This window comes from Equus quagga, chromosome 19, assembly GCF_021613505.1.
Source record: "Equus quagga isolate Etosha38 chromosome 19, UCLA_HA_Equagga_1.0, whole genome shotgun sequence".
Classification (NCBI taxonomy): Eukaryota; Metazoa; Chordata; class Mammalia; order Perissodactyla; family Equidae; genus Equus; species Equus quagga.
The window spans coordinates 15,420,740-15,443,635 of record NC_060285.1 but is presented as its reverse complement, the minus strand read 5'-3'; the positions used below and the strand labels follow the sequence as shown (position 1 = coordinate 15,443,635).

Below are 22,896 nucleotides of genomic sequence, written 5' to 3'. Positions count from 1 at the left end.
CCGAGTCATCGATCGTGAGTCCCGGAGGTGCCCGGCTCGCCGCAGCCGCCCCTCTCCCGCCGGCGGGTGGGCTCCAGGGGGCGCCCTCAGGAGCGCGGCGGAGCGCTCGGGTTCCAGAGACCCGCTAGCCGGACGGCCGCCGTAGCGGGGCCTTCTCCCGGTGACGTCTCAGCACCCCCCCACAGCTCCGGGAGCCGCCGCCGCCGGGTCCAGGCCCCGGGGCCCTCCCGCCGCCATGAAGCTGCGCGTCCGGCTTCAGAAGCGGACCTGGCCGCTGGAGATGCCCGAAGCGGAGCCGACGCTGGGGCAGCTGCGCGCGCACCTGAGCCAGGCCCTGCTGCCCACCTGGGGGTACAGGTAGGCGACCGCGGCGGGTGCGCCTCGGGGCCCAGGGGCTGGGGAGGGCGGGTGGCGCGGGCCCGCCCCGGGCCGTCACGTGAGGCGGGCCGGGCCCCGGGGACTGTGACGCGCAGGCCGGCGGGGAGCGGGCGCGGGGCTGTGGTCGTCGGGGGCCCGGCTCGCGGAGAAGATGGCCCGGCGCGCGGGAGACTCGGTTCCCGTCCAGGGTGAGCCGCCCCCTCCGGGTTTGCAGGAAGGGAACCCAGGGGTAGGCAGGGATGCGCCGTCCTCGCGCCCTTTAAACGTCAAGTGGGCAATGACGGGCTTGGCTGGGCTTAGGGATTGAAGTTTACCGTCTCCAGCGGTTGGAGCATTTCCGGGGAAAAGTTTGGAAAGTGCTGGAAGGAGTTAGAAAGCGGCCCTCTATTCGAGGCCCCCCGTAACTGGTACCGCTGCGGTCTTAAGAGTCGTGGAGTGGTGACGGGCAGGGCGCCGCGGGGACCCTGACCCACCCGCTGCAAAGTTTTCGTGTGTTGGCGTGTTTCAGATCTTTTTATTTTCCTGGGCGAGATGATGCTCTTTTGCTAAAACTAAGGTCAACGTTGGCCTTATGTGTTGACCCTGGAGAGTTTGCAGTTTGGGAGCAGTGACGTTGAGAAATAAAGGATCACGTTCTGTTATTAATTTATGGGTCCGCAGATGAGGCTGCTTTGTTCCACCGAGGGCATCTTCTGGGGACGATAATCTGGGAGTAGAGGGACGAAAGTAAGGGTGGTCCTCTTCAAATATTCAGCTGTCGAACTGGGAATTTGAATGTGCCAAAAATTGAAAATGTTCGCTGGGGTTTTTTTAGGTGAATTCTTCAATAGAAAACCTTTCTGTTAATTAAGTGGCTCCTTTTCTAAATTAATTTTAGGGAATTCAGTAAAATGACGCTATGTTATGAACTTCTTATTCTTTCATTTTTGAGGTTAAGGCATTGTTGCGTTAAAAGTAAGCCCGTTTGGTATTGACATAACTCCTTTTAAACATATTAAGTGACGTGCCTATTGTTATTTCTTGGTATTAAACATAAGTGTTCTGCATGCTGACATCTTTACCCCACCACAGATTTTTCCAAAATAACTTCTCTTTTTAAAATATTTTCATATATATGTGTGTATATTTTATTAGTATTATTTTTTAATCAGGTGGGACAGTCTTGAAAGGATGTGAAACCCAGTATGACTCTATTTATCCAAGAACTCAAGTTAGTTTCTCTTTCAGGTTTGTTTTTACAGTTGAGGCTGGTTAACTGGAAGGAATGTAAGCTTCAGCTTGTGAAAGGAAATTTTATTCTTCTGAAAGTATGTTCATTTTAGAATAAATTGGCAGTTTTAAAATGTGTCCGTATGACATTATTATTTTTAAAGTGTCTTTGCTGAGCAAGTGGATCTGGGGTTGCTGTCAAATATTTTTAAAAGTCCTGAAGTTTCTAGGATGGCATTTCCTGATGAACTTAATTGTTTTTTCACTTTTTCAGAAAACAGAACAATTTTTTAACCTCTCTCTTGGAAAACCATATATTGCTTTAGAAATAGCGCTTTCCTTTTTCTAAAGGGGAGGAAAGGCCAACATTTTTATTAAGCAGACGATTCTCTTTGCATCTTCTATAAAGTAGATATTTGAGCGAACATTGTACTTGATACCGTTAAAAAAACAGCCTTTCGCTGTGACAAATGATCCATAAACACACAGTTCATTCGAGATGCTTTTTCTTTTTTTCTGCTGAAGTTGGGATGGTGTTTTTTCTGGGTAGCTGGCAGATTTTCAACCTGTATCAAAGCGTTTTTTAAAAGATTTAATTTAATTAATTTTTTATTGGGTAACATTGGTGTATAATATTATATAAATTTCAGGTGTACATCATTATATTTCGATTTCTCTGTAGATTACATCATGTTTACCACGCAAAGACTAATTACCATCCATCACCATTGTTATCAAAGTATTTGAAAACAGAAGCATAGGTACTTCTTTTCTAATAAGCAGGAGTAGTTTCTAAAACTTTAATAATTTCCTTACCAAAGACACTTTAATTGGCAAGAAAAAATGTATTTACATGTGAGAGGAAAACAGTTGAATTATTTCAAGCACTTTTGAAAATGCACCATTGTAAAAAAGAATAAACAGAATATGATTTTCAAAAGACTCTTCCTTTGTTAGCTGCGAAAAGTTAATGAAGTCAGCATTGCTGAGTGTAAATATTCTTTAAATTGTTCTACAATGGTTTGTTAATTAATCCTCACCACTGTGTAATGAATTAATGGTTATTTTTTCAAGGTCAGATAATCTGTGATGCAGAAGGATGGGAGTTCATTGCTTTGGGCTAATTGGAGCTCTTAGCTTGGTTAGCAGTGGGTTTTTAGATTTGTGTTGTCTTCCATGGAAAAGACATCATAACTGATCGTCACTAAGAAGGGTGAACTTGAACTTATCAGTAGGAGGGATGAATTTCTATTCATCTGTATACACTCATCTAGCTGTTTGTGATTATGAATATTCATTGAGGACATGGCTCTCATATTTTGGAACCAACATAAGTGAACTGCCTGTAAGGAGATCCAGTAGGTAGCCCTGATTTCAGTCTCATCTTGATCTTGCTGACTGATGTTTGTTGGTTGCGTTTATTCCACAGATACTTTTATTTGCCAAGTGCTGGAGATACAGTTTTGAAAACTAGACAGACAAGATACCTGATCTTATGAAACTTAAATTCTAATGGTAGGGGTGGGGGAGAGAGATGATAAACAAGTATGATATTTTTCAAATAGTAGAATTATAATAAAATAAGACATGAGAATAGAATAGAGTGCTCGAGGCTGGATGGAAGGCAGTTCTGAAGAGATGACATTTGAGTTGAGACCTGATTGATGAGGAGGAGTCAGTCATTTGAAGATCTGGGAGATCACATGTAGAGGCCCAAAGGCTGCCATGAGGTTCATCTGTTTTTAAGAACGGATGGAAAGCTCATAGGAATAGAGAACAGCGAGTGAGGATAGATGGCGCAAGGTGGGTAAGGTAGGAGAAGTGGGTAGGGGTCAGATGTTGGGCTTTCAAAGCTGTGCTAAGGATTCTGTTCCAAGTTCGGAGAGAAGCTGTTGGAGAATTTTCAGCAGAGGAATGATGTGATACCACTTATATTTTAAGAAGACTATATTTCATTGACTCTCAGTTGCTGTCAGTCTTAAGATGCACACTGTTTCATGTAACAATAAAGGAAAAAATGCTGTCAGTTAAGCTATGATAATATCATTGATTTTAAGAAGCATCTCTGTTTCAAAGATGTTAAAATATAAAAAATTAGATTAGATTTGATGAAAACATGGATTAATGATGCAGAATTACTGTATCCTATCCCCCAGGCTAGAATTTTAGCCATTAGAAATCTATAACCTAGTAGCATTCGGTGATAAGAATGAATAATTTTGATAGTCTTTCCAAAACTTGGGCTACCTTCTAATTTTTGTTTTGTTTTATTTTCATAACTTAGTTTTTCTAGGGTCATACTCTGTACCTTATTTATGTTCCGAATGTATTACTGAGGGTAATGGTAATAGGTAGCTCTTACCATCCTTATCCATCTTTCTTGGCAGTTCTGATACCCGGTTTGCAATTACATTGAACAACAAGGATGCCCTCACTGGAGATGAAGAGACCTTGGCTTCATATGGGATTGTTTCTGGGGACTTGATATGTTTGATTCTTGAAGATGCCATTCCAGCACCTAATTTACCTTCATCCACAGATTCAGAGCATTCCTCACTCCAGAATAATGACCAACCCTCTTTGGCCGCCAGCTCCAGTCAGTCCAGCGTACAGGATGAACAACTGAGTGATTCATTCCAAGGACAGGCAGCCCAATCGGATGTCTGGGGTGATGACAGTATGGTGAGTATTAATATCTAGACAAGAAATAGGGTAGTGGGTAAATCATACTGAACACCTTGGATGAATTCTGTACCAGTCAGGATAATTGTCATCAGTAGATTGCAGATTATATTCTTATAGAATTTTTTTTAAACTACTAAATGCCTGGACCAATATTGGGCTGACATTGAAGAACCCAGTTTTTACCTATTTATTTTGTTCAGACACTCACTCCTTCAAAAAAATTATCCTTTGGCTTCTGTTGTTGCCTCTAACCTCATGATTCCCAGCTTTGCTTTTCTGATCTACCCAACTCATTAAGGCTCTGTGTAGTCCAGTTATTTGCAAATGATTTGCAGGATATGTATACCAGGATTTAAAAATGCCAACATAAATTTGAAAATATATGCACTGATGTTCTCTTCTTCCCAAACCAGCTGCCCTCTCTTGTCAGTGGCACTGCTTTTTTCCTGAGCTTAAAACCTTGGAGTGATTTTTGACTCCTTACATCCAACCCCTTAACAAGCCCTGTCAGTTTTTCCTTTCCATTCCAGGCTTCCAGTGTCTGTTCTTCAGTCTGCTTTCTAGCTTCATCATCTTCCTACACGTCTTTTATTGTGTTGTTCCCTTGCTTTTTAGTAACTCTGTCATAGATACACCTCCGCTCATAATTTTTGAACTGAAAAAGACCAAATATCTTTAATTCAACCCTGTCATGTTACAGAGGAGGAAAATGGTGTCTCTCCTCCTGTACCTAGTTTTTAAGGCTTTCTGAGAAGTTGCCCTACAGCCTTCCCAGGGCTAGTTTCTGTTCTGCCCTCCTGTGCACTATCATCTCTCGTCAGACCAGACGCCCTGTCGTTCTCCCTCTACCTGCCAGGACGTTCACACGCGTGCGTGTGCGCACACAACCTTGTGGCTGCTTCATGTCCTTGCCCTTGACCTTCACCCGGCCTGGAGTCCACTGCCCTTCCTCCCTCTCCTGTCTGTATCTCTGCCCACCTTCCAAGGCCCTGCCAACCACAGCCCAATAATTTTCCTTAATTTCTTTGTGTTAATTGTCTTTATTGCCTTATAAACACCTCATATTTATTATCCTGCCTTTTGATTTCTTGTATGGCACAAATGGTCACTTTTATTACTTCTTTTTTGATGCCAATACATATGCCCTCTTGTTAATTGTTTTGTGTGTGTATACTTATCACTTCAACTTGATTTTTCTTGCAGGCCTTATACATTTATGAATATGAATATTCTTAGTGCCAATTATGGCATTAAGTGTAGACAGATACTAAAAATACTTTTGAGCAGATTGGTAAATTATGAAAATTATCTATGTCCAGAGTTTTAGTGATAGTACCCAGAGAGATTAAGCAAGTTAAAAAAAAGTTTTACAAAACTCAAAATATTTTTATGATTTTTTAAAGAAATTATTAGGTATGTCTGTGTTTCTATCTCATAGAGATAATCTAGGGAATGAGTAAGAATATTTGACCACGTATTTAAATTATGTTTCTGAATTTTTTTTTGCTGATAGACTCATTCAGAAATTCTGGTAGAAGGGCCCATTCCCTTTATTTCTGTGTACTGTTAAAATTGTCCAATAAGATGGAACTTTTCTTAGTATATGTGATAGTTACTTTGCTAGTTTCCTCTTGGAAAGTTTTGAGAAATTAATATTGCTTCAAGTTAGTAATTTCCATTCCAAAAGCATGTTGTTTGGTATTCTAAGACTTGTATAGGGTGACTAAAATCTTAGTGTGGAAACTGAGCTGGAAATCTCATAAATAATGCTTTAAGTACTTGAAACAGTACGATCTGCTAATTAAATGTAGAAGAGAGCATTAGAAAAGGAAAATGGGTGTGGCAAACTTGAAACAATAGGAAAATTTTACTCTTCTAATTAAATGTAAGTTAATTTTCTTGTTTCATTATATTTGGGAATTCACCTAGTACCTGTTGAGTCTTTAGTGAGAAACAGGGATAACATGATATCAGACCCATGTATTAGCTCTGAACTGCATTTCAGTCGCTTGTTCCAGGCATTTGTAAATGACATATGGTCAATGATCTGTTTAGAGAAGTGGTGCCAAACTTTTCTTTTCGTTTCAACGTGTGTGAAGATGATAAATAATTGTATCATATCAGAATGGCTCAGAGAATGTCAGTGGTTCTCGTGGAGTGGGGGTAAGGTTTGATAAGCTCACCAGGGCATCCTGATATCTTCCCCTCATGACATTATCAGTTTAGGCTAACCCTTTTTTATGTTTTTTCCACGTATATTCTCTCCCTCATAACTGTCAGTAAGTAGTAAATGGCCAAAAGTTAGGCATAATAGATAGGTAAGAAGCAATGAGCCTGAATTCTTTGTGATTTAGTCAGTTGCTGTGTGGTTTTAGTAAGTAGTTTCTGTTTGCTAAGGAATGTGATGGAGCCTTTTTTAGGCAGTGTGAATTGTTGTTGGCCTCTAGTTTTTAACATAAATTTGAATCTTTCCACTAAGCCAGCAGGCTCAGGTCCTCAGGGATTGTGGAAGAACAGCCTCCTGCTCCCTGGCAGTTTCCCCCGCTTTCTCTCATACTATGCAATTTTAATTTCCTCTGCCCGTTCTTTAATGGAAATATGAACTTAAAAAGAAGAAACATGTCCTTTGCCTTAAGAATTGAGCTAGCACATGCCTAAGAAACAGACTTTGTGAACAAAATTAACGCAGGCGACTCAGACGCATTGCAGCAGTGTGTCATGTCTAAAAGCCCTGGACTGCGAGACTGGAGGTCTTGGTTCATTTCAGTCTTTTAGTAGGTAGTAACCTTGATTATGCTGTTCAATCTGAGTTGTAACTACAGCATATATAAAAAGGCAACATCGTCTGTCTTGCCTGTTTTATAGAATTTTTGTATGGTGCAAATGAGAAAACATTCAAAAACAAAAACATTATGAAGTTGTAAGATATTATCCTTAAGCATTTGTTCAACTAACAGTTATTCAGTACTTCCTATGTGCCAGGTACAGTACTGGGGTTACAGAAATGGTGACACACAGTCTCTTCCTTTCTAAGCTTGTGGTGATGGTGTGCTGTAGAAATGGAGTCGGAAAACTGCAGTACAGTGTGACCAAGCGCAACAGTCGAGGCCTTTGCAAGGCAGAGTGGTAGTCTGTGTGACCTCTGGAAGGGTGGGGAATACTAGAGTGGAGAGGAAGCGACTAGCAGAAAGTGCACTTGATGCAGAGTTAGGGATCAGGTCATGGAGGGTCTCGTATGCTAAGCAGTTTAGGAGTTTGGACTTTATTTTGTAGGCCTGCAGTTCTCAGTGTGTCCTCTAGGAAAAACTTGTTTCATGAGATTATAAGTAAGTGTTAAGGGGATACTGAGCGTTGAGGGAAGAGGATAGTGTTTCTTGGCTGAACGTTATGCACACTTATTATTATTATGGATTTCTTAGAGTTTTATATGCCAAAATGTATTTTGTGAATATGGAGGGTGAGGTTAGGTGGCTGTAGCATGTAGCATTTTCCAAACTTATTTGATTGTAGACCACTTTTTTCCTGAGAACATCTAGGGTCACATTCTAAAGCATGATTTAGGGAAATGCTGCTGTCTGCATTGGGGAAATAGGGGCAAATTTTAAGCTTGGACATAGGACATAATTGGATTCTTAATTGTTAAAAAACTGGCAGCAGTGGGTGGAATATATTGGAAGACAAGAAAGTGGTGTTGGGGATACTTGGGGAGGCTGTTGCTGGAAGTCAGGAGATAAATGAGTCTGAAGGAGCCCCTTCCTAAGCCAAGGGAAGGGCTGGATTTTAGATGGATTTAGGAGATAGATTCAGTGCAAGTTTGAAGACTGATCAGATTGGGGGTGGGGTTTAGTAAGGTAGAGGGAGGAGTGTAGGATGATTTCCAGGTTTTGGGCGTATCAGCCAGGATTAACGGAGATAAGGAATTCTGGATGGAGGAGTAGATTACAGGCTTACTTATTTAGGAGGACTTGCTTAAAATGTCTCCCATTTCTGAACCCAATAATGGGCTTTGGCTTTGAGCACTAATCTCAGTTCACTTTAGGATACAAAATATACTGTGTAAAAATAAAAGTCTACTTAATGAATTCATTGTTTTGTTATCCTTTTCAGTTGGGGCCTAGTCAAAATTTTGAAGCTGAGTCAATTCAAGATGTTGTGGACACGGAAGAGGGCACAGGTTTCTATCCCTCAGAACCAATGCTCTGCAGCGAATCGGCGGAAGGACAGGTGCCACATTCATTAGAGACCCTCTACCAGTCAGCGGACTGCTCTGATCCCAATGATGCCTTGATAGTATCCTTACATCTGCTCATGTTGGAGTCGGGTTACATACCTCAGGTAAGACTACAAGCAGAACAAACATCTTGTTGGGGTTTAAGTTTCCCATTGGGAAAGGGGCTATATCAATAAACATCACTCAGGCGTTGTGCTATTCTAGATTTCTTCATTAAATGTGGTTGGGTATTAAATGGAAAGTGCTGAACTCAGTGGTGGGCATACAGTAGGCAATCAGTAAATGTTCCCTTCTCTCCTTCCCTTCTTTTTTTCCCCTTCATAAAGACAGAAGATTATATATGAAGATATGGAGATAAATGTGGTCAGCAGTGTGGATTGGGCATGGCTAGATAGATGGCTCAGTAGGTTATTTTTTATGTTAATGGCTCTGTGAATCCCAGAAAGTTAATAAGATGCAGTTCGGAAGAGGGACCTTGCTCTTATGCTGTCGTTGCTTACCTTCATTCATTCATTCTCCATTTGATGACTATCTACCAATGTCACGTGCAGTGCTTTGTCTATACCCTCAGGTTGCTGATGGTCCAAGAGTGGGAGAGAGAAAGTAAACAAACCATTATACTATATTGATTAAATCCTAGGAGAGACATATACAAATATAGGATTCCAGAGATTCACAGAGAACATTTAGAGTAGAGTTTCTCAGACTTTATTGTGCACAAGAATACCTGGCGCTCTTATTAAAATGCAGACTCTGTTATAAGCCTAGAGGGGAGCCTGCAATTCTGCATACTTCCACACAGTAGTCATGCTGCTGGTCTGTGGGTCATGTTATGAGTAACAAAGATGTAGAGTAATTCAGTGACCATTGAACACCTGCAGCATGCCATGCGCTGAGCCAGGAATTAGGATGAGTCCGTAAGTTGAGAGAAACAAAAAGAAAATTATGATGTGTTATGGTAAATAACATAATAGAAGTATGCAACAATAGAAATACAAACAGAATGTTAGGGGATAAAGGAGAGGGAATGACAAACAGGATTTTTTCGGAAAAAGGCTTCACAAAGGAAATGATATTTGAGCTGGGGTCTTGAATAATGATACGGCTTTGCTAGGCACAGAAGTGTCTTTGAAGAAAGAAATCGGTCCCTATCTCTGATGTTATTTTATCTATTTGAGGAAAAATTTTGATGGAGGATAATATATCGTAACATTTTTCTATCAAAATTTTATTAATACAATATTAATGATTTGATAAATTTTATTAAGGGAACTTTATGGAATGCTTATTTCTCGATAAGTTAGAGGCCTCTTGGATTTTTAATCTTTTTGGGAGTAACACCTTTATTATCTGTTTCCCTTTCATTTTGTTGCCCAGGGGACTGAAGCCAAGGCTGTGTCCATGCCAGAGAACTGGAGGTCAGGCGGTGTGTATAAGCTGCAGTACACGCATCCTCTCTGCGAGGGCGGCTCTGCTGCCCTCACCTGTGTGCCTTTGGGAAACCTGATCGTGATCAATGGTAAGTGGATGGCATAGTTAGGGGTGTTAGTTTGTGACTACGTAACGTGTTTCTCCCTGAATGTTTTATAGCCACTTTCGTGGATGGCTATCATGATGTAGTTACGAGTCTTCTCATCTTTGCTTAATCCCTAGTCCACTGATAACATGAGTCTGAAAGATTATGGAATACGAGGTTGATGTTTAGGTCAGCATCCTTCCCTCTTGGGGCAGCCACACTCTGTTGCTGTCTTAACTTTGTGACTGTTTTGCTTTAGGGGGAGTTGTGATAATAATGAGATGAGTCTATTACATATGAACTCTTTTTTTTTTAAAAGATTTTATTTTTCCTTTTTCTCCCCAAAGCCCCCTGGTACATAGTTGTGTATTTTTAGTTGTGGGTCCTTCTAGTTGTGGCATGTGGCATGCTGCCTCAGCATGGCTTGATGAGCAGTGCTGTGTCTGTGCCCAGGATCTGAACCAGCGGAACCCTGGACCACCAAAGCAGAGCGTGTGAACTTAACCACTCGGCCATGGAGCCAGCCCCTGTATGAACTCTTTGAAGAAGACTTTTTCTTTATGTCTGTGGATGGCTTTTTTATTTATTTATTTTTTGGTGAGGAATATTGGCCCTGAGCTAACATCTGTGCCAGTCTTCCTCTACTTTGTATGTGGGATACTGCCACAGCGTGGCTTGATGAGCAGTGTGTAGGTCCATGCCCGGGATCTGAACCTGTGAACCCTGGGCCACAGACTTAACCACTACGCCCCTGGGCCAGCCCCTGTTTTTTGTCTTTTTAACTGAGGTCTCAGACTAAGAGTGGTGAGAGGTGAGATTGAGCTGGGGTCACTTTTTACCCCGTTTGGCGTCTCTAAGCAGTAATGCATAGAGACACTGCGAAGGGTTCTGAGGCTTTAGAATGTGTTTTATTCCTGCCCTTCCTCCCTCCCCCACCCCCGAGAAAGTCACTCTGCGTAGAGTTTCTTTTTCTAGTTTTCCCCTTTATATTAAGAAATTTCACTGGGATAGCAATCCTTTCCATTTTTGTATTTCATTTTAGCTCAGATGCTACCCAGAGGTCCATACCAACTACCGGTGGTCTGTGTATTGAATAGTCTCGTCATCACACATCCTGGAGATCCATTTGAGTGACGAGAATTTTTGCTCCGTTTTGATTTTAGCTAGATGGGAGGACTGCATGCTCTGCCTCGGCTCCGTGGTTTTCAGCATGTTCTGCAGCCCCTGGTTTCTGCTGCGAGGGAAGCAAGGAGGAGCCTTAGTAAAACCCCTGTCGCCACTTAAACCTTGAGCAGCACATGTTTGTCTCTTTCATTTATTGAAGTTCCTTGTAAGATTTTGTTTGAAAAATGTTTTTTTCCTGCTAAAATTTATTTCGAAAGCCACTGACTTACGCTGTCTTGATCTTTGAAATGAAAGATAGTTCTAGGGGCCGTCCGGGTGGTGCAGCGGTTAAGTGCCCACGTTCCTCTTTGGCGGCCCGGGGTTCGCCATTTCGGATCCCTGGTGCAGACATGGCGCCGCTTGTCAAGCCATGCTGTGGTAGGTGTCCCACATAGAAAGTAGAGGAAGATGGGCACAGAGGTTAGCTCAGGGCCAGTCTTCCTCAGCAAAAAGAGAGAGATTGGCAGCAGTTAGCTCAGGGCTAATCTTCCTCCAAAAAAAAAAGATCTAGGTCCCTATTATGTAATTTCTGCTATTTCCTTTTAATCACTAGCTTCTTTGAAATGTTATTTAAAAGTCTCAAGATTTCAGCTTTCATGGCTTTGGTGGTATTCCACATTTGTCAGGACATTTCTATCTGATGGCACTAGGACCTAGCAACTTCCCTAGAATTGTTCCCTAGCAACAATACATCACAATCAGCAAATGCAACTTTTAGTTGGTCATTCTTATACACAGAGGGTCAACAGTTTCTGCCTTCATCTGATCATTCTAATCACTTCATAACTTGCAAGGTTGAAGTCACCAAATAGTAGATGTGAGGTGGTAATTTTGCCTCAATTTCTTATAAAGGCACTCTAACAACATGTGTACAATAACCTCTGTTTACTAGTTTCAGGATACTTAAAGAAAATAACTGCTAAATGTCTTGGTGATTTCTCAGCTTCTGATATGTTGTTCCCTTGGTCCTGCTATTTTTGGCAAATCAGCTGCTTGCCGACTTGCATGGCAGACAGCCATTCCAGGCTTGATTCTTTGAAAAGGAGCAGTGTGTCCTTAAATCTTTCTTTCACCCCACACATCCTGCCCAGTGCACATATGCAAGAGCACATCACTGGCTCTTTCATGGAATGAGATGAAGTGCGCCTTTGTGTATATGAATAAAATTGAACCCTCTGGTGATGTCAAGAGTATTGGTCCTTCGGGTCTAGAGAGAGAGGATGCTGTGAAAACTAGCAGGATTCTTTTAATAAACAAGGGAAGACTCATTGCCAAAGGTTAAATAAAAAATAAATGGAATTTTTAGTGACCTCATTAGCTATAAAGATTTTATTGTGTTCCACTGTCTCCTATTAACCTTGTTGCATAGCTTTCGGTTAGTAATAAGGTCCTGTTGGTAATATGTAGTGGATTTTATATAAATGCTCACTGTAGTGTTTTTTTTTTTGTTGTTGTTGTTGAGGAAGATTAGCCCTAAGCTAACTACTTCCAATCCTCCTCTTTTTAGTGAGGAAGACTGGCCCTGAGCTAACATCCGTGCCCATCTTCCTCTACTTTCTATGTGGGACGCCTGCCACAGCATGGCTTGCCAAGTGGTACCATGTCTGTACCTGGGATCCGAACCAGCGAACCCTGGGCCGCTGAAGCAGAACGTGCGCACTTAACCGCTGTGCCACCGGGCCGGCCCCATCACTGTAGTTTTTAAGGTGGTGTTTCAGAGTAATTTTACTTCATGCGATGGCTAGTTTATACTTTGGACTTGCTGTGAGGGAAGGCAGTAGATATTGAGCAGTTTGTTTTGTATAATGTGTCCTTTGTATGTTGGGGACAAGGAAATGCAAACCCATTCTTAAAAACAAAGGCAAGTGATGAAGTGACAAAACTTTTTCATCATTTTTCTTCTGCTTATTTACAGCTACACTGAAAATCAACAGTGAGATTAGAAGTGTGAAAAGACTGCAGCTGCTGCCAGCATCTTTTATTTGCAAAGAGGAACTAGGTAATATAACCATGATTTAACTTTTGGGGTGAAGCTTTGAGAGGTTCACTTAAAAAAAAACAACTGAAAGGTAATACTCAAAAGACTGAAGATTTCTGAATGAGATTAAAGCAAGTACAAGACAGTGTTGCAGAGTTTCTGTTTCTTTCCTGTTTTTCTTAGGGTCTCGGAGTGCTGAATTATATTTCTACTGCAATTATGGAATGACACTATGGAATATCATGCATTGCACACTATTGATGCTTTATCATTTCTGAATTAATCTTTGTGGGTTTTCCTAGCATTGTATTTAACCAACATGGAGAAGATGTGTGTTTTGTGGAAACCATACAGTCCAACTTCATTATTGAAGATTATTGGAGGAAAAACTGCACTCAGAATGTTTGCTTAAACCTATATAAACTTGGTTGCTATTTGATGCAGATTGGAACTTTACCAAAAGTTTGCATTCCAAGCATGGTTTTGCTTCTATTCTGTAAGATTGTTCATAGATACAAAGGAGACAAGTTTTCTTGTTTCCTTTTTCAGTTAAGCCCAAAGTCTCCGAGGCTGGCAGGTGGTTGCAGGGGAAGCGATGGGGTAGAGAGGGACTAACAGCTTCTAAGTGCCTGTTTCGTGCTGGACGTGTGCCTTTACAGTTGCTGCTCCACTTCGTCCTCTGCGTGAACTGAGGAGGGTGGTGTGGCACAGTGGGGAGAGGGCGTTTACAGCAACGTCTTTTAAGGGAAGCTACCTAGATCTAGAGCTTTGCTTTGAAGGCCTGGAGACGTCCCCTTGTCAGTTCCCGTGGAGGTCAGGCCCCGAGAGACTAACCCTGAGAGGAAAAGGAGACGGCAGAATGCATACTTAGGATGGTCTCTGAGCATTTACTGTCATACTAGACCAGTGTTTCTCACCCTTTTTTCATTATCAATCCCCTAAGGAGCCTTTGTATATGTTTTTTCCCCCAATCATTCTCCTCCGTGATATTTTGACACCATAGACATACTGTATATTTGTTTGTATACACTGGCCCTTAGGAGCGACACAAATCAATGTAATAGCTGGAGGTTTTTCCCCCAAGAACCAATTTTTGCCCTATCTGGGGTATTATTACCCCTGTTGAGAATGCATGAAGTAGACTGATAAATCTGTAAAGAGGGTCTTACCTTTAGGATCAGGAAAACTTGAAATTTGTTGGCTACAACACTGAGTATTCATCTCCATACTAGGGAGCACCTTGCTACGGGAAGTGGAAATAGTCTACATGTTATAGCACTGGAGGTTGTTATGCCCATTTTATAGATGAGGAAACAGGTCTAGAGGGGGTTAAATTACTTTAAGGCTACAGAGCTAATAAATGGTAGAATTTAGCATTGGAATAGATTGGACTCCTAGGCCTGTTTTTTAAAAACAACTTTTATAGGAATGTAGCTCAGATTTGTGTTCTTTATCTGGTTTCTGTTAAATAAGGAAGCGGGAAAGGGGAGGAAGAAAGTTAATACTGTTATAGGTTTATGGACTAAATTAATATAGTATTTTTAATATAGTACTGCTCATTTGACAAGTCATTTTAATTTTTACTGTGGCTTATAGGATAGTAACTAGTACATACTAGGTACTGTTATTTATCCTTTTATTTATAAGTTCCTAATTACTTTTATAATAGGTCACTGGAGGAAAAAATTTGTTTAAAGAAAATGTTTTCACACTTGAAAAAAGGCCATGAACCAAAATGATTTTTAAAATATCTTGATATTTGATTTCAACTCAAAATTGTAGTTCATGCAACAGAGATTTAGAGTTTAGCTGCATGTCTTTTTTTATTATCAATCAAGTTATAATGAGTGTTTTATTTATTCTGGATAGTGAAATACGTAAGTATGGAATGGGGAGGGAGCAAGCATGAACTGATTATCTACTCGTATAGTAGGCACTGTGCGTGGAGCTTTAAATTTTAACCACTCTTCTCTGGTGCACTGGTGGTGTCTTCTTTAAACAGGTGAGCAAACAGGTGTGGGTCAGAGGGTTCAAGGTTATACACTTGGTAAATAGATAGGAAAACTGAAGTGGGAACTTCAGGTGCAGCTTGACAGTGCTTCCCATGCTGTAATGTACATGTCAGTCACCTGAAGATCTTGTTAAAATGCAGGTTTGATTAAGTAGGTCTCTGGTGGGGCCTGAGAGTCAATAGTTCTAAACAGTTCCCAGGTGATGTCGCTTGTAGTGATCCATGGACCACGCTGTGTAGCAGCTTAGAGGCTAAAACAAGTGCTCTGGAGCCAGACTTAGGTTTGTATCCTGCCCTGCCACTTACTGTGAGACCTTGGACGGGCTCTTGCTACCTTGTCCTGTTTTTAAATGGGGATAATAGTATTTCTCTCTTACTTGGGGAGAACTGCTGATTTGAAAGAAAGCTTGAAAAATGCTTGACAGAGATGCTGATACATAGTCATCATGTGATAAATACTATTATTATTCTGCTAGGATCTAAGCTCCACAAGAGCAGTTCCCCACTGTACCCCCAGTGCCCAGGAAAGATTCGTAAATATTCAGTAAATCTTTGTTGGGTGTGTGAATCTCACACCACAGTTTTTCCTACTGTAATTGTAGCCTATGAGCTATATAGGTTGGGTACAGCTCTATTAATTTGATGATATGGGATTTTTATTTTTTAAATGTTTTTGGAGTTGGAAACTGCTTTGTTTTATTTCTTTTGTTAATTTTTTAAAAATTTGTTTTACTTTTTTTATCAGGGTAACATTGCTTTATAACATTACATAAATTGCAGATGTATAGCATTGTATTTCAATTTCTTTGTAGATTGCATCATTTTCACTACCCAAAGACTATTATCGATCCCCATACACGTACCTAATCACCCCTTTCGCCCTCCTTTCTCCCTGCTTCCCCTCTGGTAACCACCTATCCAATCTCTGTCTCTTATGTGTTTGTTGTTTTTATCTTCTACTTATGAGATCATACAGTATTTGATTTTCTCTCTCTGACTTATTTCACTTAGCATTACACCCTCAAAGTCCATGCATGTTGTCACAAATGGCAAGATTGCATCTGTTTTTTTATGGCTTAGCAGTATTCCATTGTGTATATATACCACATTTTCTTTAGCCATTCATCCCTTAATGGGCACTTAGGTTGCTTCCAAGTCTTTAGTTCATGTCTGTCTATGTAGGAATTATTTGTGAAAATTTATTTACTGCTTTGATTTGGTTTGGCAGAAGTAGAGGACACCATTTCAGATTTTTCCACTTGATTCTGTGTTTTGATTTTTTATTTTAAAAAATATTCTAGGGGAAAATGTAGCCAAGATATACAAAGATCTTCAGAAGCTCTCACGTCTCTTCAAAGACCAGCTGGTGTACCCGCTTCTGGCTTTTACCCGACAAGGTGAGAGGTGATAAACTGTTACAGGTTGAATGGCTAGAACAAACAGTAAGTTTATGTACTGTGCTCGTCACTTTATGACATACGACTCTTTCCTCTTTTCTCCTTCTAGTGAAATTCTGCTCTTTTAAGAATCAGTTTAAATGTTAATTCCTTAAATATTATTCATTTCTGCTTTATATTTCCACAACATTTTATACGCATCTTTATTGTAGTTCATTTTCCAGTGTATCATAATTGTTGATATGACCTGTTTCCACCAAAGGTTATGAATACCTTGAAAGCAGGGAATATGTCTTACTCACTTTTGTGTTCTCATGGCCTTCAACAGGGGCTGGCCCATAATAGCTGTTCAATAAATACATAAGTAAATAATATAGAGGTTATAAATTGAGTAAGTTTTTTTTAAACAATATTTATTGGGGCTCTATGCTAGGTACTTTGGATATTTCACAGGCATTCTCATTTAATGCTAAGAAATTTGAAGTAGATTTGATTTTGTAGGTGATGAAACTATAATTCAGTGAGTTTTATAATTCACTCAAGATCCTGGTATTTGTCAACTCTCTCTTATCTGTGTTGTAGTTAAAAATATTTTAAAATCTGAGTGACTCGAAGTGGACATTTATTTCTTCTTCATGTACATATTTTGTGTGGAGGAGTAGTCCTTGTCCAAGATGTGTTCTTCTTGTGACAGAGGGAAAGGAGAGTCCATGGCCCAACCATGTGTTGGTTCTTAAATCTTCTGCTCAGAAATGATATGCCACTTCCACTCACATTCCACTGGACAAAACAAGTCAAAATGGCCAAGCCTGATGGTCGTGGGGTGGAGAAGTATAATTATAGGGTAGAAAATGATTGAGAATCATCATCCACCACAGTCCTTTAGCTGGCATATAATTTCCAGCTTCTGAATTTATCTACCTTCCTTTTTTTAGCCTGTTAGACATCAAATAATAGTAGTTGCTAACACTTGAGTGCTTATTATGTGCAAACATTATTCTAAGCACTCTACAGTCATGTGTCACCTAACAACAGGGATATTGTTCTGCGAAACACATCGTTAGGTGATTTCGTCATTGTGTGAACATCATAGAGTGTACTTATACGAACCTAGATAGTATAGCCTACTACACACCTAGGCTATATGGTACTGATCTTATGGGACCACTGTTGTATATGTGGCCCATTGTTGACCGAAACATGGTTATGCGGTACATGACTGTATATGTATTAACACATTTAATTCTCAACTCACTGAGGTAAGTAATATTATTAACCCATTTTAAAGATGAGGAAATTGAGTTAGAGTTTAAATAACTTGCCCCAGGGCACACAGCTAGTAAGTGGCAGCATTGGGAACCAATTATAAAAGCCAATGAATTACCCATTTTCTGAAGTTGAACGGAGAATTTTTTGTTGCTTTGAATATTGCTTGACACAAAAAAGGCCATTGGCTAGTATGTAGAAATTGTCATAGTTAGTTATTCTGCATTAAAAAGTATTTGTCTTTCTACTAAAACGTAAAGGGAATAAGGGGCTTAGAGTTAGCAGTAGTGATGTAGTCACCCTGGGGTTGAAAGTTCATTGTAGGTGACATATGCTTGAATAATTGAGACTGCCATCTAACCTGTCACCTCTTCAGAAAGGAACGAGTGGCGACTTTTGTTGGCTGTGGGGGCAACCAGATGTTCTTTACTCACTGCTGCCTGTTCTGTTTTTCCTTTTAGCACTGAACCTGCCAGATGTGTTTGGGTTGGTAGTCCTTCCATTGGAGCTGAAACTACGGATCTTCCGACTTTTGGATGTTCGTTCTGTCCTGTCTTTGTCTGCAGTTTGTCATGACCTCTTCATTGCTTCGAATGACCCACTTCTGTGGAGGTGTTTATATCTGCGGGATTTTCGAGGTGATTTCCCTGGTGACATATTAACAAGAAAAGGGCTCTTTGTTATTGAGGTCTTAATTACTCAGTTTGCCAAAAGTTTTCTGTTGCAGGCCTTTTTTTTTTTGAGTTGCAAATAATTGTAACATAGCTGTATTGTAAAGAGATTCTAAGCTTCATATATCCTGCCTATGTTCTAAAAACTCTCCCCATTCATCTTTGTATTTTCCATAACACAAATAGCTATTAGACCAAGTAGACTATTTCAGGATAGGAAAATGGAAGTAAGACAGGTTCATTCTCTCTCTATAGATCATCCTTAGTATCCGACTTAGAAATCTGCTGCTTTTCTAAACTCCTTCCATGGTTGTGACCAGTGTGCAAGTTAGAGAGCCCCGCTCCACTGTGGCGTGCTGCTGGGGAAGCTATGTTTCTGTGTAGTCACATCTGCAGTGACCTGGCGATCATTGCAGCGGTGATGACGGTGGGACTTGGGGATGGGGAGAAGTTATCTAAAACGTGAGAGACCTTTGCCTTGTGTATCAGGATTTCCCGATACAAGGCTGGAAGCCTGATTGTGGAACTTACTTTCTGCCACCACCATTTTACTATGTATCAACGTTCTTTTAAACTGTGGTTTGAGCCTGGGGTGGGTCATGAAATCCATTTAATGGATCATTTAAAAAGAAAATCAGTATGGGTTTCATAAAATAGTAAACTTCTCTTTCAATTACATATATGTAGGTATATACTGTGTTGCAATGTAAAATATTTGTGGTTCACATCAAAAAAGTTTGAATGATGGTGCATATATGATAACATAGCCCCTATCAACTATAAAAATCTAGTGGGTAGATGCCCTTTTTTTTCCCTTAAATAAGAGTATCAAGTAGAATCATTTGGATTGTTAAAAACCTTTTTTTTCTTTTAAAACTTCAAAATTTAAGAAGTGTGAATGACCTGGTTTTCCCTTTTCTTCCTCCTTGATTCCTAAGTTCCACTTTATTCATGCCCCTGAGTCCAAAGTTTAAAATGTTGTTTTGTTCTAGGAGGCAGCAAGTGTCATCTCAAAAAATTTGAAAAAACTTAAAATGGAAAGACCAAATGACCAACAGTTATGGAAGAACTAACCCAAAGAAAACAGGCTGTGATAAAATACTCATAAAAGGAACAAATACCCTTTTCCACGTATATTCACGTTCAGTTTAAAGTACAGCCTGTCTCTGTCCATCTCCAGACTGTGGTCCTCAAGCTCATTTGTAATCCGAGTGTTCAGATTTTATAATGAATTTCCCTATGGATATAACCTTACCGGCTGGAACTTTTATAAATCTTCCTTTTGTGCCAGTGTAATAACTTCTAGAGAAGACGTCACTACCTTTTATGCGAACTCTTCATTAGACTTAAAGTTGAAGGGGTTCTTCTTTCCTCATTTCACATATTTCAAGTAAATAAGTACATTAAAAAATACTTAGTCATGGTCATACTTCTGAAAGTCGAGTCATTCAGAACATGATTGAGAGAAAATAACCCAAATGTGGAGAAAAGCCTCAAGTCAGCTTTACCTCCAGTAGTGACCAGACGTTCAGAAGTTGTCACCCAGTTTGGTGTAACGTGAGCCTGGAGGTTAGAAGCAGCCGACACACCTACTTGAGACTTGGGGTGGGGGGGATGTGGTGGGACAGTTAGTGCAGGGGGAGCAGCCTGTCGCCCTCTGCAGCCCTGAGGGAGTCACTGTTGAATTGCCACGGAGCACAGAACCTTGACGATTGCCCTCAGCCATCAAGAGGGCGTTCGAGTTAGGTTCAGGGAAGTCTAAATGATACAGTGCTGGTGAAACAGATGATTCATCTTCCTCTTGTGCTTAATGCGTAAGTTTCAGTTTCCTGGGACAAAAGCAAACCTGCTGTTGAATGCTGGCTGAATGAAGCGTTTTTAAGTCCGTATTTCTTGTTTTTCCTTTGTAGATAGTACTGTGAGAGTTCGAGACACAGATTGGAAAGAAGTAGGTATTTTTAAATATCAAGGCTAATGTTCATAGCTCAGAAATAACTAATGAATTAATACATTAAGAGCATATTTTCACTTTTATTATTATATAATGAAATCTGTTTTAAGTTTGTTGCTAATTTTCAGTAAATGAAAATGTTTTCAAGTTTTACCTTCGACTTAGTCCTTACTTTCCTGTAATTACACAGGGAGAAAATCTTAACACAATGATTATTTTTCACTTTTACTTAATATAAAACATTCTCCGTTCTTCTTCTGTTGCAAAAAATTTTTGAGTTTTTTGCTGGAGTAGTCTGGCCGTTCAGCTAGTGAGAATAGCACATTATGAAAAGAATAAATACATGGTTATATTTGCAGATGCTTACTATCAAAGACATTGACAGGACTGAGGAAAACTTGGGATGAAGGACTAGAGAAGAGTATTCAATGAAAGTCCTCAAATGTGTACGAAATACGCAGGATTGTTCTTTAGGAATATGTTCCATCCTCTAAAATAGGCATCTAATTTTTGTCGTTTAAATTGGGATCCATTGGGGACATAATTTAGGTGAAAAAGTGAATTTAAGTGCTGCCCCCTCAATACTGTAACTTTACATTTTGTGGCATGGTATTGTCAACAAATATTTAAATTTCCCACTTTCAAAAGAGGCTGATTTAAAATTGCTTATCAACTTGAGAGCTCTAGATTTTAGTGTTAAAAGTACATGTCACACAGTTATCCCTCCTTTGGATTTATCGTTACTCCAAATTGGCCGTTGCTCAGTTGCGGTGTGATTAAAGAACAGAGTTACTTTGGCATTGTATTCAGAGCTATGACTTGATTCATGCAGATGGAAACTGGTCAGAGCTCTCTTCTGGGCCCTGGTTTCTTTGTTTGTCTGCCTTTGTCATGTGAGAAAAGAAAAGTGTGGATAGATCTATACAGTGAAGGCAGACTGGAACTTCGGGGAAATATCCAATCACTTACCATATCTTGTTCTTGTTTTTCTACAGCTATACAAGAAGAGGCACAAACAAAGAAAAGAAGCTCAGAGAGGGCGGCATGTGATGTTCCTGCCATCGTCTCCCCACCCCCTTCCATTCTATCCCAACCCCTTGCACCCCAGGCCTTTTCCTCCCAGCTCTCTCCTTCCTCCAGGAATTATTGGTGGTGAATATGATGAAAGACTAACACTTCCCTATGTTGGGGACCCAATCAATTCACTCATCCCTGGGCCTGGGGAGACACCCAGCCAGTTCCCTCCACTCAGACCACGTTTTGATCCAATTGGCCCACTTCCAGGACCTAACCCCATCTTGCCAGGGCGAGGTGGCCCCAATGACAGATTTCCCTTCAGACCCAGCAGGGGTCGGTCAGCTGACAGCCGGCTACCATTCATGTAATTGATTCATGATGTCACTTCTGGAGCTTGTTTTGGTTTTGTGTTTTAAAGCTACGGATGTCATCTTGTTGGGGTGCTGATCCCTAGTGTTTTCTGCTTGTGGTGTTGAGAAATGCACTCAGAGAAGCTTTTCAGTAGATGTACTTAAAGCTCCAGGGGTGGCACGGCCCAAAGGTTACTGCATGATGAGGCTGGCCGGGGGATAGTTGGCTACTGACTTCCCTCTGAATTCCCCTCTAGAATAAAGGTGGTTCACTGATGATGTTCTGTACCAGATTAAAAAAAATTACGTGTAAATTACATGGCAGTCTTGATTTTTATTAGAGAAAGATATGTAATAAATATTCACAACAGCTTCACAACGTTACTTGGACATTCCAGAATGATCAGAGAACCTATTCAGTGTCATCAGATTGTTGTAGGGGATTATTTTTAGTGGCACCCTTTCTTCAAATGAGATTGTTTGCAGAAGGCTGATACATGAAATGAATAAAAGCAGAGCTGATTTGGTTAAACTGGACGTGGAGGGGGTGCTTTGGACGGCCGCCAGCTCGGTCCACTCCTCCCTCTTTCTGCAGCTCTTCCCCAGGTTCCGTGGGGAACCTTCCTGGGCTGGAGCAGCGCTGTTGACGACCACTGGGTTATAGGGACTCTCGTTTCTGGCTTCTTCTGGAGTGGAGTTACAATTTGTTTTCCTTGTGTTTTGAACCCTCGGTGCCTAATTTGTAACCTAAGTAGATGACATCTTTTAATGACAAAGTTTTACTGCTTTTTGAGTGCTCGTCAGGAACTCGTTCTTCAAAGATGGCCTCTTACTATTTGAAGAACATACTGCTTTTAAGACTTGATACACAAAATTCAAGATTTATTTTTCCTACAAGAAAAAGGCCAAACACCAGTGTCTTATCATACAAACAACTATAGAAACATGCTGTAGTGACAAATTAAACTCTGAATCACAACACAGGAATAAAACAGTATCTGCAGAAAATATTTAGGAATATTGCCAGTGTCTTCCTGCTTTTTAAAAAATCTGTTTTGCATATAAGGAAATG

At 40.5% G+C, this 22,896-nt stretch overlaps 1 protein-coding gene across 4 annotated transcripts; it reads left to right on the top strand.

Annotated features, from left to right (window-relative positions):
* On the top strand, window positions 1-22,141 carry FBXO7 (F-box protein 7). 4 transcript variants are annotated; one of them, XM_046646584.1, is made up of 9 exons: window positions 1-357; window positions 4,179-4,269; window positions 8,380-8,607; window positions 9,881-10,022; window positions 13,099-13,182; window positions 16,474-16,569; window positions 18,297-18,473; window positions 20,417-20,454; window positions 21,453-22,141. In XM_046646584.1, exons 1-9 carry the CDS (start codon window positions 236-238, stop codon window positions 21,840-21,842), a joined length of 1,368 nt encoding a protein of 455 aa, XP_046502540.1. In that variant the 5' UTR covers window positions 1-235; the 3' UTR covers window positions 21,843-22,141. The 4 variants fall into 4 exon arrangements, with proteins under 4 accessions (XP_046502540.1, XP_046502539.1, XP_046502542.1 ...); XM_046646583.1 differs by having other exon boundaries at window positions 3,975-4,269; XM_046646586.1 differs by having other exon boundaries at window positions 2-357; window positions 4,127-4,269.
* Window positions 22,142-22,896: the final 755 nt, after the last annotated feature.

Excerpts from the sequence above, each read along its gene's own strand:
- FBXO7 (XM_046646583.1), top strand. The coding sequence starts at position 236 with ATGAAGCTGCGCGTCCGGCTTCAGAAGCGGACCTGGCCGCTGGAGATG. Across the intron at positions 8,608-9,880 it reads AGTCGGGTTACATACCTCAG|GGGACTGAAGCCAAGGCTGT; the intron begins GTAAGACTACAA and ends TTTGTTGCCCAG. Across the intron at positions 20,455-21,452 it reads GAGACACAGATTGGAAAGAA|CTATACAAGAAGAGGCACAA; the intron begins GTAGGTATTTTT and ends GTTTTTCTACAG.